We start from the raw sequence: 17,950 nt of genomic DNA, 5'->3' as shown, positions 1-17,950 counted from the left end.
TTAAAGATATTGATATATTTGAATGGGCGTACCTGGGGGGCTGTTTCGAATTGCACTTTAACCTGTTTGTCACTGTGATTTTATGATGTGCGTCTTTATCTGTTTTTGGCTTTTTTTAATTCTATCCTTTTATTCGTCTTGGCTTCAACATAATGCACCCTTTGTCTTGTGCAAAGCACTTTGCGTGTTCCTTGCGCGTGGAATTTGCTTAACAAATACATTTGCATGGCCTTCTAGGTGCCTCTGGATGCTCGTTTCTATCCCGATGTTATCATGAGAAACTGTGATTTTAACTTCTGATGGGCCTGGTGAATCATTTGCGTGTTATTTTTGGAAAGTTCAACAGTGAGACGGGTCGACTTGACAAGGGTCCGTCAACAAAAAAAATAAAAAAATAAAAAAAAAAATAAAAAAGGAAAAAAATATTTTTCCTTCAGGCGGGTGGGCGGGCACATTGACCTTGACTGACAGCCCGAGAGAACCAATCAACCACCACGTTCTCCCGCTCTCGACCACTCAGCGCGGGGCCGGGGGCGGGGTTTCGTCTTGCTTTATTTATTTATTTACCCCCCCCCCCCCCCCCTCTCTCTCTCTCTCCCTCTCTCTCTCTCTCTCCCTTAAACCAGAGAGAATCCCAAAAATGACATCCAGATTGCGGTGGAAGAGAAGGGAGTGAGTGGGACGGAGGGGAAGAAAGAAAGAAAGAAAGAAAGGAAGGAAGGAAGGAAGCGGTCTCCTGCGCCCAACCACCGACACGCCGCCGCACGGTTTGAAACGTCCGCTCTCGCTCCCTCGTCGTCCGCGGTGAACGCTTGCGAAGTAGAGATGTAGCCGTCGCCCTCCACGACACGCCGCCGCGGAGCCATCGACCGTAATCCGCAGTTGACTCGAATCCAGACGAGGAGGGAGGCTCCCGGGTCCCGTGGCGTGGATCCACCGCAGACCCCGACCCACTTCTCCGGGCTCCCCCGGTCCGAAGCGGCGGCCCCGATGTGCGACCTGATGCCCGCCTCCCAGCCCGCGGAGAAAATGGGCAAAATGAAAAAGTTGCGGAGAACTTTATCCGACAGTTTCAGGAGTATCGGTAAGAAGCCGACGTGTTTTCTCCTTATATCGTGGTGCGTGCGCGGGTTTATTTTATTATTATTATTATTATTTTTTCCCCCACGAACAGTCATGTCACGATCGCCTCACCGCCACCTCTCCATCCAGCCGCACTGCTGGCGGACCCCGCGCCTGTAACTGCGGCGCTGCCTCGCCGCACTCCGGGGTCACGGCTTCACACCTCCACTGGAAAACACAATTCATATTATATAACGCGCCGTGTGGCACGCATTATACCGCACAGCATGCAGGCGTTTTCTAAACACGAAACATGTTCTTATCTTTTAAACGCAGCTTAAAAAAACACATTCAAAGAAAACATTTATTGTGTATTACGAAAATTGTCGATTTTTAGTTGATTTTCAGGTTAATTCCATGTAACAATTGTCATTGTTTTTACTTAAATCTATCTATCTATCTATCTATCTGTCTGTCTGTCTGTCTGTCTGTCTGTCAGTCAATCCGTCTATCTATCTATCTATCATCTATCTGTCCGTCCATCCATCCATCCATCCATCCATCCATCCATCTATCTATCCCACTCCTGGAAGTCAGCATTTTATTTATATTTTCACCACTTTCACGAGACTTCCCCAGAATTAAAGCGCACTCTGAGAATGGGAGCCAACTTGCATCTACCAGTAGTAGTCGATCTTGAAGACAGAAAAAGGAAGAAAGATTGGCATTGACTTTTTCTGCCGCTGCCGCTGCTGATTGTCCTTGTCGATTGTTCGCCTTTTCTCCGATCAACGAACACAGCGCATTGTCCGCCCATCGATTGGCCGCAGGCTCACATCCCTTAGACAGCCCTCTGAGGCGTGTTTGCTCTTCAGGTATATTTAGCCTCCAAGCCAACCTTCAGGTTGTTATAATATTTGCCATGTTGAATAATACTAGTAATCAGGTGTAAGTATAATAGCTGGATAAATACATCAGCAAATATCCCTATTAGAAATGTCACTGCTTCATATGGTCCATTAACAGCCCTGCAATGAGGTTGGTGATGTGCATGGAATCACTGCAGGGCTTCTTGGAGGAGGCTTCTTCTAAATTACATGATTATACATGTAGACAAGTTAGGGAATTATAATCATGGATAAATAGTCTTTTCTATTTTGTGCTGAAGTTGCATGGCTGTCCTGCCTCACCACAGCGTTACCTCCCCCGGGATGCTCTTGCAGTCAAATGAAGAGATGTGGAGATGGCGGAGTGATGCGTGTTTTATCTGTGTTGCATCCCAGCTCCAGTAGATGAAGAGTTACGGTGCTTGACATGAGGGACGATGAGTTCTTGAAGTTTATTGTTTTCCTCCCACTCTATTTTCCCACTGTTTTTATTCATTTTGATTTACTGTTGGAAGTATGCAGCTGCCCCCCCCACACACAATATGCACACATGGCTGCTTGCAAGGTATAGCTTTAACTAGCCTACTCGCAAAAGCATACCATCTAATAAAGAAGAATACTGGTGTAATATGTGAAAATAATTAAGCTTCAGGTAGAATTTTTTACATTTCTTTCAATTTTGTTATTTTTGTTATATTCAGTGGTGTTCATTTATGCAAATGCAGGGATTGTTCTGTAAAAATCGAACCTTTTTTGATTTGAATTGTCTTTTGTAAAAACATTTATTTAATATTTGTGGATGTAGTGAAGTATTTCACCAAAGCTTACTATGCATGCATAATTATGCAATAATGCAATAAGCAGATTTGTTAATACTGTAAGTTGAATGTGATGTCGATTTGAATATATATCCACATATCCATTTTATCCATGGATTGGCTATTTATTTGTATTTTTCATGTTGTATAGAGGAATTGAACAAAATTGAATTAAAAAATATATTAAAACCATTCGACAATCGGCCTTGTGAAGTACCGTGCATCATATTGTCGGTTTATGAAGGTGCAATGATCCAGACTCTCTTGTCGCTGCATTGGGAATAATCTCCTGCCACCGCAAGACTATGAGAGCCTCTGGAGAGAAATTTGCAATTTTATGGCCCAGTGACTAGTGTGACTCTGATTTCAAACACAGTTACTCTGACATGAAAAAGTCATTTACCACCACCCGCCCCCTCTTCCCCAAACCGCCCCCAAACCGCCCCTATACTTTCACCACAACCCCTCTCCCTTTCTGAGCCCGCTCCCCGCCATCTGGGCCCCCCCCCCCTTCTCTTTCTTGTCAGAGGATATAGTCATCAAGCAGCCATTTTGAAGGTTGTTGAACTCTGTAAGCCCCCTCAACCTTCCAGGGTGATGGTGGTTTCTTTCTTGTAGCCCCCTTCTTCTCCTTGATGATCTGTTTTGCTGCGGTTTGTAAATAACTTGCAATAAGGAAGAGGCTCTGAATCCTCGTGTGTGTGTGTGTGTGTGTGTGTGTGTGTGTGTGTGTGTGTGTGTGTGTGTGTGTGTGTGTGTGTGTGTGTGTGTGTGTGTGTGTGTGTGTGTGTGTGTGTGTGTGTGTGTGTGTGTGTGTGTGTGTGCACGCGTACGCATGCGTGTGTGCCTGCGTGCGTGGCATTGTTAACCTTCAGCATTCATAAATGAGACCGATGCTGCTTTCAAACGCGATCGCAGCATCTCGCCGGCAATTATAATGTCAAGAGCGGCTGAAAAACAACAACATCCACCGTTGTTGCTCTCCTGTATTGCCACGCAGAGCCTAACAAAAGTCATTAGAGCCGAGCCCCTCCAAAATAATGGTTGATGGATCCTGAGCCGCCGTGACATTTAGTGCTTTTTAAAACACGCCGTCCCGACGAATTGTGACACGGCGACGAAGTTTTAGCGCCGCACCTCAACCCCCGCGGCGTCGCTCATTCTTCAAAAGGCGTCAGCGTCAGCCTGATTTGTGTTTTTCTTTCTTCTCCTCCCGCAGCTTTCAAGAAAGAGGACAGCGGCTTTGATGAGGTAAGTCAAAAAACAAAAAACACAGACTGGCCATCCACTCGTCCTTGTCGCCTGATACTGTTTTAATGGTGTCACACTATAAGCTATGTATGGTAAAAGAGATATGGAGATGGTCTGCAGTGCAGCGGAACCCCCCCCCCCCCCCACTTTTGAAACAAATGTGAAACCTGTTCTCAGTCGGTGCACGTGCTGCGTGGTGTGCATGTAATGTATTCATGTGCAGAGTATCGTGGTTTCCCCCCTCTCGTCTCCCAAAGTCCCCCCCCACCAGGGCCCTGTTGCAGGTCCATCAAATGGACCCCGGCCTTCCAGACAGTGGCTGGGTCGTAAAAACTCTCAAAAAATATAATACAAAATATAGATAAAAATAATAATATAAATATTATTGAAAATAATAATGAGTAATAAAAATAACGGAAAAGAGGAAGCAGAGAATGGAGGATTCATACGCTCGCTATACAGTAAATTGTCTCCTCTTTCTGCTGCTCTGTGTCCTCATTGGACTCATTGGATCTTCATCTAATCTGCTTCTTGGTTTGTCTCTCTCTCTCTCCCCTAATCTCCGCGTCGCTCGCCCTGTTTTCCCTGGCCGCTTGACGAGCCGCTCAATACGTTGGAGGGTAGCGGGGATGTAATGTTTAATGCGTTAGCAGGGAAATTCTGCTCGTCTGCCCTTTTGAGTTTAAGTAACATTGATTTCTTTTTTTTCTTTTTCCTCGATCAGCGCCAAGTCCAGTCCGGCACCTCCGATCGGTATCTTAAGACAACGGCCTTTATTCCATTCCATCCCTCCTCTGAGCTTTCGTCTTCAGGCTTTCGTCTGCGCCTGGTTTTAAAAATTCCGTCCGAGTGAAATTCGCCGTCCAGAAAGCACTGACTCAGCCGGTGAAGGTTAAATCAGGGATTTTAATTGGTGTGTCCCAGTAGGGAGTTAGAGACCATAGCGGGCAGATTTGGATTTCAATACCTGGGGGTAGTTGTGGCTCTTTCCGTGCCTTTTCATGGTTATTACTGATCCTACCCCTTGACTTGACACAGTCTCCCAGCAGGTTCCTCGTAGTTTATCTGAGGGACCAGATTCATTCATTCAAATTCACATTTTTTTTCCCATCTTTTCAACAGGGCCGTCGTCCCACCCCGGTCTCTTCTCCTGCACAGATTAGCCCCAACTGTGCGATTCTCAGCCTTCCGCTCTCTCTCTTTCGAAATGTCCTCCCTCCCTTGTAGCCTTCTTTGTTTTTTTTTTCCTCTAATGTTCCGCCTCTTTAGGTGAAACTCTCATAATCCATGTCAACTCAGACCGCAGGGTCACCGAGTTTCTATTTTGTGAGTCATAACCCACCCATCACATCTGGTTTCGTCCCCTCGACATCACATTTCTTCGCTCCCTCGTATCTCCACTTTTCTCTCTCTCTCGCTCTCTCTCTCTCTCTCGCTCTCTCTCTCTCGCTCTCCCTCTCTCTCGTCGAACCAGGTTCTGTTCATTCTGGGCGGACTCCGGGGCTTCCCTTTCCTTCTCCTCCCCGTACGCACAGGAAGCCGTTCCTTCGCTCGGGGTTCTGCAGCCTCAGCCGTTCTGTGGTCGACGTGGTGGAGGTGTGGGTGATGCTCGAAGCCTACCCCCCCTCCCTCCCGCTTCTCCTCCTCCCCCCTTCTCCAATCATAATCTTCATGGGCTTTTCTTGGAAATGGGAGATGCGAGTGTAAATACTGTGAGTGGCAGGCGTCTCCAGTGGCGAGAGGCTTCTTCCAGCCATTAAATGGGCTCCTGTTGTGCTGCTGGATAAGCTTCGCGCGATGAGACGTTGTGACCACTCCGAGAAAACCAGTGCCATGCGAATTGGCCTCGGCTATTGGCTATAAATGGGCCTCGCTGCCAAGAAGGAATGTAAAGAATTTAGCAAAGGGGGAAAAAAAAAAAAAGCAGTTTCCTGGAGCTATGAGGACGGAATTAGATTTCAGCAAACCAGAGATATGTGAGGAACATGTCAGATGAAGATGCATGATCCGTCTGGGGTGGGATGTGGGGTGGGGTGGGGTGTGGTAGGGTGGGGGTCCTGCAGGAGTGTGTTTGTATTGGAAATGATGACCGAAGCCTCTGACGTATTTCTCTGTGTAACATTACAGCCTCAGCAGATGTGAGGTGGACGAGGCTGAGCCTTTCAAAAAATGCGCTGCTCCGCTAGGTGGGGGGTTCCGTCGGAATTTGACGCCATGAAGATTACAGACTGAATGGAAACACATGGTGCTTAAATATGGATATCCATCCAACAAAGTCGAAGTATGAGTGGGGAAAAAAACCCAAAACTGGATTTGCCAATATGAAAGGATTTAACGACGGTTCGAGGCTCACACCGCCTACTCTCAGAATGGCACTGTGCTGCCCTCTCCTTTACCCCTTCACTCTCTCTTGTTTTGTCACTCCCAATCCATCTTCCTCCGCCCAGTCATCCATCCCTCCCCTCCTATGCCTCTCCCCCCCCCCCCCCAAAAAAATAAATAAAAAATGCACACACCTTTTATTTTTTTGGGTTCTCTTTTTTGGTTCTTGTCCCCCTTTTCCCGATGTGTCTTGTCTAGGTCTCTTAGTGTACTCTGTACGGATGCACGCACAAACGCGCGCACACACACGCACAGTATAGTGCTATAGAGATCCTAAACCCTGTGTAGGGAAGCGATGATTGTCTGGCTGGTATTTATTTCCAGTTTGCTGCAGGATTATTGATGCCACTGCTGTCAGGTTTTGTTAAGAGTTTCCTCTTTTTCATCGGGCTGCACAAGTACTGTTGAGAACTAATGATTGCTCTCTTCTCTCTCTCCCTCTCTTCTCTCTGTCTCTCTTGTCTTACTTTTGTGTTTGCCACATGGAAACTTAATTATCTATTCTCGGCAGAATTGGGAGTCGGGACCATTTTTTTTTTTTTTTTTGGTGTCGGGATCAAAGATGAGTGCAATGAAAGTCTTATTTTTTCTCGTGGAAAAACCCATTAAATGAGAGCGAGTGAAAGCTGTCGTTTCCTTCTGGGTGGGGAAGTGACTTTGGAAAATAGAGATAACTCGAAAAATTAGAAAGACAATAAATCAGTTCTGTTTTATACATGTTCGTCATTGTCTTTATGCAATTCTGCCTTAAACTTCAATACATTTCAAATTCAGGTGCTAGATTTAAGTCCCTGTAAAGTGAATTCAGTGATTTTTTTCCAAACACATTACTCGCGTCAGAAGGTAATTGCTGAAAATGTGAAAAGAATGAACGATGTAGTTCTGATTTGTGGAGTTAAACCCCTAAACTGTTTCTCACCATTTTTGTGTTCTGGATTTTTTTTTGGGCGGGGCTAATTCAGGACTCAATGACCTGGATGGGTCATTCTCGGCATGGCCCCGACACTATATAAACACCAGGTTCGGAAACGAGCATCAGTGGTGAAATAAGCGACGCTAACAGCCCGGTGTTTGGGATAAAACACTGTTTTGGGAATAAACACCTGGAGTAAAAGGGATCTCTGCTCTGCTGTGTGTCCCTGTGCCCCCCTCCCACCCACTGGCAGAAAACATAAATCTGCGTCCATGCTCCCCGAGCAATAAAAAACCGTCCCGTTGGTTTAACCGTGCGGCGTTTGTTTACGTTAGCATTAGCTGCATGCTAGCAGGCCAGCAGGGGGCCGCGGGGAGTCCCGCACTTTTTTGGTGAACAACTCGACACAGGACTGGGTTTATCAGAACATCTAAACATGGAAGTTACTCCAGTGTAAACATTTATATTTGGGATGTTAACAACTAATCGACTATCTAGTAATTGCTTGTAAGAATTGAATCCATTAAGATTTTGTCTTATCGGTACGAACTGAACAATCGGCGGTCTTGTTGTTATTGTATCGACGGGAGTCTCTGTGGCGCAGCGCGTTTCCAGAATAAAAAGACGCCGCCAGGAAGTAGTCGTACTCACCGTAATGACACGGAGCAGTCGAGAGAAAAAAATGCGTCCTTGGAGCAGGAAGTAGATTGAGAAGTAGAAGGAGGGCTGAAGAATGACGAACAACAAACATGGCTGCGTGCGTCGATGCCGAGGTGCCGGGATGTTTACTGTTGCTCAACAATTAATGCTGCGTTCGGATGGAACACGGGAATGGGATAACGGCACTTTCTGAAGGGCACGGGGGGAGGGGAAAAAAAACCCGGAGCGAGGGGGAGGTACGAGTCGGCCAAACCAAACAAGCAATATGTCGATATGTTGACTGCAATAAAAGATATTAAAATCATTTTGTGTCTGTTTATATATAACAATTTATTATTTATTAGCCTCTTGTTGTCCGTATCTGCACCAGACTTGATCTGCGACGTAGTAACCCGCTCATTCCGTTGCCGAGGACGGAAAAAACTAAAATATTTAACTTGCGCCAAGACGGGTTGTAAATGGAGGTTCCCCACGGCGACACCCCCCGGTGACGTCATCATCTTTAATGTTAGTGAATCAATGATGGTGTGTTAAGGTTCAAAACTATCGATTATTCCTTTCTATTTGCATCCCTATTTCATAGATTATTACATGGTTAAAGCGATTGGCCGTGGTTTCAGCGTCTTCAGCGGACACGCCCCCAGCGTCTCAGAACAGCGGGAACTGCTTTGGCCACGATTTTGTAACCTCATTTTATCTACTTAGCGATTTTTCTAACGATTCAAATTTGGCCGGGTGGCTAATAACACATTTTTCTGCGGTGTGACAAATGCAGAACACACATTTTTGCTTTACAGGGAATATAAATGAACCTTTTTCAATCATCCAGACATTTTTTATGCACCACATTCTTTTTTTTTTTAATTTTGCATTAAAACATTTGTAAATTGCATCCGACAATTTCAAGGTCATGGCTTCGACTTTTCGAAATACCCACTGATTGAATAACCTTGAGGAGAGACAGGTGGGCGGTGAGAGTCCGACCAAAGGTGTCCAATATAGTTTTATCTTTCCATATTAGTTCAGGCCCGGGGAGGGTCCGGTGCGTGGGCTGGGTTTGTGTGTGAAAGGGGGATGGGATGGGGAGGGGTTGTGCTAGTATAACTTATAGAAGAAACACACACACACACACACACACACACACACACACACACACACACACACACACACACACACACACACAATGAGATTAGCCTTTGCCACCTTGTTGTGAACTAGACCTCCCATCTGCAAACTCAGCTGTTGCTCCGTTATCGCACGTGAAGGCACGAAGGACAAATCAGAAGGCAAAAAAAAAAAAAAAAAACACGGCTAAGAGGATTGTGTGGACGTACTACGCATCCACGGTGACATTGGCGTACTGCCGAGTGACATTTTTAATAAGTCTTAGTGTCAACGTCCCTGTCAGTGCGTCGGCCTCTAATGAATTTCAATTCACTGTCAACATTTGATGCCTGCCCCCCCTCTCTGTTTTCATATTTCCATAAACCGTAAAGGTTGTTTATTGCAAGGGGGAATACAAGGTTTTTCTCCATCTCCTTTCTCCCCGGCTCAGTTACAATTACCTGTGTGTGTGTGTGTGTGTGTGCGTGTGTGTGTGTGTGTGTGTGTGCGTGTGTGTGTGTCATCATCTAACCAGCTGTTTTTCCACCTCTCCCCTCCGCTGCGCAAGGTCAAAGCATGAACAGCTTTGGCGGCTGGAGGATTTCCCAGCGGGAAAATTAGTATTCATGGAAGGTAAAAAAAAAAAACTCTGCCGGTATCGATTCGTTTCGGTTGAAGTTCAATTACGGCAGCTTATTTTGACGGCCCGGGAAAAAATTCCAGTCGATGTGGCCCGCTGATAACGCTCCCGGAAAACAACAGAGGAATGGTTGTTGATGAAAATAGCTTGCTGGCTAGCGCTTTACAGCGTCGCACCTGGCTTGTTGATATAAACCCCTGATTTTAATTCAATAATTGGGGTCGGGTAAAGGGCGGAAATCTCTTAAGAACAAAGGAAAAATTAGGAGCCCCCAGTCTTACTGATAGCAGGTAATCAGGGACCTGGGTAAAACTGAGGGATAGAAGGCAGAAGGAGTAGGGTTCACAGTAGAGGGCTTCACAGGTCCCAAAATTCGGACCTGAAACCCCATTGGACACGGGAAATTTGTCCTCAGAACCAATTAATCGTAGATATAACAGAATCGACCTGATGCATGTTCAAGGGGACGGAGACCTCAATCTGAGCTGAGTTGGATATTTTCTGGATCTGGACAATCTGATAACTAAACTTGACCCTTAAAATGCTGTTTGTGGCAGTCGCGCCGGCCACACGCCAGCCGAGTGGGGTTTCCAGGGCCCTCCGACACAGAGACACAGGCAGAGATGTTGCAAACACACCGGTTTATTGTAGAGAGTGGCAAGATGGAAAACGCTGGGAGCAGATGGAAACTTGTCATGACCGAGGCTCTCTTTGTGTGTGTGTATGTGTGTGTGTGTGGGAATGGGTGTGTGTGGGAATGGGTGATCTACCTGTTGCTTGTTGATTGCTCGGACGAGCAACAGGCGTACAGCCACCCTCATCCCGGGCCCAATTACCTAGATCCAAGACAGGTGTGGCTGCCTAAAACACACCGCTCCCACACCAGCCTGTCAATTTCCCTGCTGCACTTAATGTTTGGGGGCAATAGAATGTGACAACTCTTTAAACATCACCATTATTTCCTTTCGAGGCAAAGACATTTGTACCGTCTGGGAATGTACAATATTGACTGTTTGATCCTAGTTTCACTGTAATCCCCTTTACTAAAGTAGGCTTATAGGCATTAGGCTTGGGCAGGCTTTACGATTAAATTGTCTATCGGCGATCGACTCCATCGATCCCGATTAACATTGGTGACGGGCGATTTATTTTACCCGCCAGGAAAATCCGAGCATTGAAACGGTGTGAGTGCAGTTTACCGTGTTCTGCAACTGGAGCGGAGAGGGAGAGGGGAAGAGAGGCGGCAGAGGCTCTCCCCCTCTCTGCTCAGAGCTGTCGAGTAACCACCGGTGATCGGATCTCACTTTCCTGCTGTACAATCCCTTGCAGAGATGTTAAAAGGGGCATGTGCTCAAAAAAAAAAGAAAAAAAGAAAAGGCGGATGGACATCTAGCTCCGGTTCTAGGTGTTTTGCCGCTCTGGGCAAACGGAGCAGCACATGGGAGCGCAGATTGCAGGTGCGCTGAGGACACGTTCCTCATGGATATATCTTGCCCGGACAATCCGGTACCGTAGAAAACCTGTCCGTCCTCACTGTTGGGGCGGTGGGGACACGTCTTAATTGAATTTACTTAATTTACTTTAATTTTATAAAAACTGGATGTTTTTGTGCTCTACTTGTAAACAATGAATCCTGCACAAGCCTAATAGACATAAAAGTTTGCACTGAATCATATCTAACAATAAGTTCCTCTCGGAATGGGGTTCCAGAGACAAAATCTTATCGAATGGGGTCCATGGCCTAATGTATAAAATTGAAGGTCCTTGATATGAAAAAGGGTTGTCTGTCAATCTGCCTTTGACGATATGTTTTCACTTTCACTTTCTGGACTAGATAAGTCTGTCAACCTTTACATCCTTGTAAGCATAAGACAGGAACAACTTCTAGTTCTTTGATTGTACTTTCATCAATGCAGACTTTGCAATGCCTTGGTCTTCTAGAAGGAAGCAAGGAATGCCTAATCGCTCGTTGACAATGTCTTTTTTTTCTTTCTTCTCCGATTTCCTGGCTTCGCATGTGCCAGTCCAGGGAGACGTAAGAAGCACGTTGAGTACTATGCTCAGCAGTCATCTGGCTTTAATCGAAGCTGGGATTTTCACACGCGGCCCATACTCCACACACATAACCTCCTTCTGTAAGCTGCTTTGCATTACCATTAGACACTGAAATTATTAAATAATGGTTTTAAAGCCGCAGCGTAATAGGTAGCGCTAAGTTTAGACTCGGTAGTGCGATAAGTCTTGGGTCGGTCACAGGAAACACGCTAAGAGCGATTGGCACTCGCTTTCTGGGATTAGTTTGAAGCGTATTATTTAAAAGGAGTAAAAAAATGCTGTAAGATCATTTGTATTTTTTTTTTTACTGGAGAAGTTTGGCTTTATTTCTCTTACTGATTTGCTGCGTTCTGGTGTAGATCAAGGCTTTCAAAAATTTTAACTTTTTTAATAGCCATTCTGTACCAAGCAGCCTTCCTCTCTGGACTATTGGAAAGTATTTTTAGTAGTGTGTGTATCTAACTTTATATACTGTATATACACTGTATACTGTGTATATATATATATATACACACACATATATATATATATATATACAGTTCCAGACTATCTATCAATATCTCACACTGCAGAATCACAATTCAGAGCCTCTACATGTTATAGAAGCGACACTTTCCCAGTTCAGTGGTACTTTAACTTACGAGTTTAATTCGTTCCGTGACAGAGCTCGGAAATTCAATTTGCTCGTATAGCAAATCAATTTTCCCCATTGAAATTAATTGAAATGCCATTAATCCGTTCCAGCCCCCAAAAAAGCACCCCAATTTTTTTTTTGTTACGTGTTTTTAAATTAGAAAAATGTATTTATAAATAACAAATGTTGTATCAAAACATAATAAAACGTAATAAAAGAGAATGTAAAAAATAAACTGGTTTTATAAAGTGTATTTACCTTGGAGATCAGACGACTTGGACTAACGGAAGATGCTGGCGAAGGTGGAGGGTGGAGGAGATAGGTGGAGGAGGTTGGAGGAGTTTGTTTAGTTTTGTGCTTTTTCAGTTGCTTTCGTTTGTTGCTACACTTTATTGCTGAACTTAATTGCTACAATTTATTTCTTTTTTTTTTCACTTCACTTTTGCTTAGCTTAAAAAAAATTGCCAATTCCATCACACGCACACCTTACTCATGTTTTTCTATGATTTCATGCTTTAATTCAATCATCCGCTTCTTCTCAGCACTTACTTTCTTAGGACCCATGGTTAGAAAAAAAAAAATGGCAAAAAAAATGCAGAAAAAGCACAAAACACCGGATTCGCTCGCTACACCAGTTAGCGGCGGCACCTGAAGCTCGCTCATCGTAACTCACATTTTTGCTCGCAAATCAATACAAAAAATCAACGGAACGACGGCTCGTAACTTGGAAAACTCATATGTTAGTACACTCGTAAATCAAGGTACCACTGTATAGCCCACAACGCTCTTTGGTTCTGGTACTAAATGGCTGGTCATGTACTGAGCCTCTTGTGTGTCTGACAGGTGATCAGCTGGAGAAAGTGGAGAAATAGACCTCGATGTCATCATCATCATTGCCGGTCATTGTGGGTTGGATGTGACTGTCCTCCTTCTTGGTCCTTGTGGGTCCTCAGGTGGGCGAAAAGGCCGATCCTGAAGCCGCATATTTTGGTGTGGGCAGGGGTGAGTGGTGATGGTCATGGGTTAAGCTTGGGCCTTTTTGGTGGAAGCTCTCTCCTTTCTGAGCTTGCGCTTGTCTTCTGCAGCACGGCAGAGATTGTTGTTATACAGTTGCAGCACGTTCCCAGACACCTTCCCACATCTTCCGTTACAAGTTTTCTCCAAGTTGCCCTATTGGTTGCTGTGTCCTCCCAGGTCTTCAGGTGTACAGTATGTGGGCACTTTTTGATGTTCGCTTTAATGTCCTTATATTACAATTGATAACCCATTGCAGAAACCTCTGGTATCCCCAGAGTCTGCAAGCTGCTGGATCTCCAGAGCCTTCTATGTTCACCACTGGTTCTTCAGTGTCCTAAACCGAGAAAGGATGGCTGCCTTTACTTTGGCATGGACTGTTTTTTTAGCCTTGCAGTTAATGTCATTTTGCCAGGTGATAAAGGTTTGCCGCTTGATGTTAATGAGCTGTTGGATTTCAGTGTTGGGGGCATGTGGTGTGTGGATGGGATGGTTTGAGCAGCCACACCTGATGCTCATTGGTTGGGCTAATGAGCAGTAGGATAAAAACCCCATCCACACATACACTCAGGAGGGGACCCCTGTCATGACATGTCCGATCGGCTCCTGGCTAATTCCACCTAGCCTCCTCCCTACAATAAACTGTGTTAACAACCCCCCGTTGTATGTGTCTCTGTGCCGGAGGGCCCTGGGTGGCATGTGGTGGCGAACTGCAACAGATGCTTTTGCAGGAGTCCATGATGGTCGACCCCAGTGTGTTTCAATATCTTCTGGATGTTCCTTGGGCCAGCACTGAGAGTAGCCTGGAGCTGTTGTCGAAAGGAAGTGTCACCCAACTGTTCGTTGTTGAGCTTTGGCCAGCTCCGTTTTTTCTGCACCCTTCTTTTCACTTGAGAAAGATGGATATAATGGAGTGAATGAGGCGGTGGTCTGTCCAGAATTTATCCGCACTGGTCATTGTTCTGGTGTTAAGCACATAATGGCGGTGTTTGTGTAGATGACTACATAGTCAATGATGTGCCAGAGTTTTGTGCGAGGATGCAACCAGGATGTTTTGAATTAGTTATTTTGGCGGAAAGTGTGTTGGGGATGCCCAGGCTGTGTTCTGAGAACTTTTTTAGCAGTATTGTGCTTTTGAAGTATTTCCAACTCCTTCTCTCCCCATTGTTCCTCTCTATAGATTGTGGTTTAATCCCACCCTAGCATTGAAATCTCCAAACAGGATTAACTTGTCCTCCTTTTGGACTTTGGTTAGGATGTTGTCCAGGTCAGCATAGAAGACCTCCTTAATTTTGTCCTGAGCATCAATTGTTGGAGCATAAGCACAAACAATGGTGGTCTTTTGGCTGCCTGCAAGCTTCAGGAATATAGTCATTAGACGTTCATTGAGGCCTACAGGGAATTCAGACAGGTGGCTGATGAGGCTGTTCTTAATGGCAAAACCTACACCGTGGATCCTTCCCTCATCAGCAGGTTTTCCTTTTTGAAGAAAGTATATATCCGCCTTTCTTCTCCTTCGTCAGCCAGTTGGGTTTCGGAGTGCTGCAATACTGATACGGAATCTTAGCTCTCTGGAAATGATGGCAGTTCGCCTTTCGGGTTGATCACTGGATTGGTTGATGTGCCAACCAATGATGGTTGGCACGTTCCACGCTCCAATATATATCGGTTTCTGTTTCTAACCGTGTGGTGGTGGTCCCTCGGGATGTGGTAGTCCAGACAGGAGTCTTCAAGGCAGGCTATGTTTAGGACACCTTTTCCTGTCCCTTTCCCTACTGGGGTGGGAAGAGTAGATCCTATATAGGGTTGCTCAGTTGTAGGTGCAGCTGCCGAAAAGCTCTTTCTGCCTCAGTACAAGAGATTAACGACTGAGTTAAACACCCACTGCCTGTGTTCCAGGTTGTGGCCAGGAGCTGCCAGACTTCACGGCCCTGCCCCCGTCACCACTTCCTGATCGCCACAGGACTTTGATTGTGGATGTTGAGTGGTCTAATTCCCTTTCGTGAGAACGCTGGCGCTTGACATATTTTAACTTGTAGAGGCTGATGTGCCTGCACCCACCTCGTGGTCCTTGGCAGAGAGTGGCCAGATTGAGGTCTTGGTTGGATCGCACTTTGTATGGAACCTCCACCACAGCCATGAGTGACCCTATCAGGAGCAAAACTCCAGACGGCAGCGCTCTCAGGCTCACTGGAACACACAAGCTTCTCCATCGATCCGATGAAAAGTTGATGTAATGATCATTTGTCATTTGTCATGATGTGTAATACAATCTACATCCTGTACCCCCGTGTTTCCTTTCCAGTTTGTTGTGTCTCTGTAGAGCTTGAACTTTCCTCAAGCTGATGCTTTTTTAATGTTTTCTGAGAAGGTGTTTTAGAAATGTGTTCTTAAACACACATACTGTATGTTTTATAAAACAAGAAACTGGATTTCACCTTGTTCATATTGATGCTAATGATAGCCAATTTATTCAAAATTTTGCCATTCTCCACTTTCACACATGTTTTTCCTGCGTTCATTGTTAATGGTCGACTTGTTGACAATTTGTTCGTTGTGAATGAATCAACCCAAACAACTCATGATTCAGGAGTCACTCCATCAAACCAGCCAGACACGCAGGCTGCATCAGTCTAATTTCATTTACTTGAAACATATTTCCTTAGTTCACTCTGAATCTGTTCTGTTGAGGAATTTGCATATGCAGTTTCTTATTCTAAAATGTTCTATTCTAAGTTACATTCAAATAAATATATGCTGTATATGTTTTTATTTTATGAAGAATAAAACTACTTTACTTCTGAGTAATGCTTTTCCTGTTTCATGGTTTTGGTTTTGGAGAGTTATTTCTCCGTAATATAACTAACAATATAGAGATAAATTAATGATTAAACAGAGTGTGATTCAAAGATATAAACACCATGAGTAAGTCCTGCAACTCTTTATATTCAGAATGTATAAAAAGCAGCGGTGCAGTTGGGTTATCTGTAACTCTGTGAGGCTTTTGTTTTTACAGAAACCATACAATGCATTTTCCAAGAAAACTTTATAAAGGAGAACGCTATAATTTCTTAATGCGGATAGACTATTTCTATGTGTCATGGTGAGTGCTGTCTCTGAGTATAAGAAAATGTAGTTTACACATACTGTGGTTGGAGCAGGATTATGCCATATAGGGCTTTGTGGTCATTTAATGTTATCATTTATCATCTTTTAGTTGTCGTATCGTCGGGAAATTAAGATGCCTTCATACCGTTCTTCACTGTTTTGTAGTCAAGATGATCTGATATGATTTATGTTGCATAAATCACCATAATTTATCACTTCTATCCCTGAAGTGTCCTGCTGAGATACACACATACAGTACAGAATACTGTCAACTAAAATGTCCATGCTGTGGAGCTTTCTTTTACTGTAGGCATGACAAGATACTGTTATAACTCGCACACTTTCAACCATCAAGCCCTGGCTTGAGAATTTTCGCCTCACCATTGATTTGATCTGATACCATGCATTTCATCCCACGCCAGCATCTCCGCTGATCCACCTGCTCACCAGGTGCTTTTTTTTAATCAGTCTGAGCTCGGGACAGATATCAAGCAAAGGAGATGATGGTGCCAGTTTTACTTCAAACGAAAAAGTATCATACACATGGCTCCTAGTTACTGTAACACGAGTCGGGAGTGCAGAGTCATCAGTTTCCTAATGTTTGTTGTGACGTCTGATGTATCTAAATTGTTTGCACAGTTCCACCCCGTAAAAACAATATGGTTTGCCAGCGAGTACTCTGGTAGACCCCCCCAAGCCAGCCAGCCATCCAGCCAGCCAAGCAGTATCACCAGAGTGGGCTGCTAGTTTCCGATGTGTCTGCCCTTCATGCTGCAGGCCCCCTGCTCCCCTCGTGTTTTTCTGCAGCACTCCGGAAAAATGACTTCAAGATGTCCTTGGCTAAGCAAAGTAAATTTGACCCTCCGAGCCCTTGCCTTTTCTTTTTCTATTTTCCTCCCCTCCTGTTTTTGGAGAAGTTACTGACAGATATCCTTTAACACTCCTCTCCCAGTTCCAAGTGTGTTTTTTTTGTGTGCATGTATGTATGTGCATGTATTTTTTATGTAATTGCCTTGGGGTGTGTTGGGGGGTCTTTATGACTTATGGAAAAGTAAAAGCCCCAGCACAGCCCTCTCCCTTTCTCCATCTGGCGAACCACCAGAGTGAAAAAGATAACAGTGACCAAAATCACAAATTTATCCTCAGGCGTGTCAGCTATTAGAGCCGAAAAGCATTATGAATTTCAGCGCAGATTAAGTCAACATTTGTGTGCCTCCTCAATCCCAATTATCATTTCATCATTCCATGGCGTTGAGATCTATTTCTGCATTTTGCCATCCCACTTTCCATGATCTAAATTCATTAATTTGGAGAGTTTAGCATGTGCTTGCCTACAAATGATTCCTGCCGACACTCGACTTGCTGATGGTCCGACAGTGATACTGTAGTTCAAGTTCTCTGCACCAGCAGTGTTTGTGCGGG

General features: G+C 44.7%; 1 protein-coding gene across 1 annotated transcript in view; it reads left to right on the top strand.

Annotated features, from left to right (window-relative positions):
- The first annotated feature begins 633 nt into the window (after positions 1-633).
- Positions 634-17,950, top strand: part of cdk14 (cyclin dependent kinase 14) — a 122,225-nt gene continuing 104,908 nt past the window's right edge. Inside the window, exons 1-2 of the mRNA XM_088845569.1 lie at positions 634-1,084; positions 3,987-4,018. Of these exons, the coding sequence (XP_088701695.1) occupies positions 991-1,084; positions 3,987-4,018 (126 nt within the window). The 5' untranslated portion in view covers positions 634-990. The remainder of the gene's footprint in view (positions 1,085-3,986; positions 4,019-17,950) is intronic.

Source organism: Zeus faber, assembly GCF_960531495.2.
Source record: "Zeus faber genome assembly, chromosome: 8".
Lineage (NCBI taxonomy): Eukaryota > Metazoa > Chordata > Actinopteri > Zeiformes > Zeidae > Zeus > Zeus faber.
The sequence above is the reverse complement of the archived record's forward strand: the minus strand, read 5'-3'. Positions and strand labels throughout refer to the sequence as shown.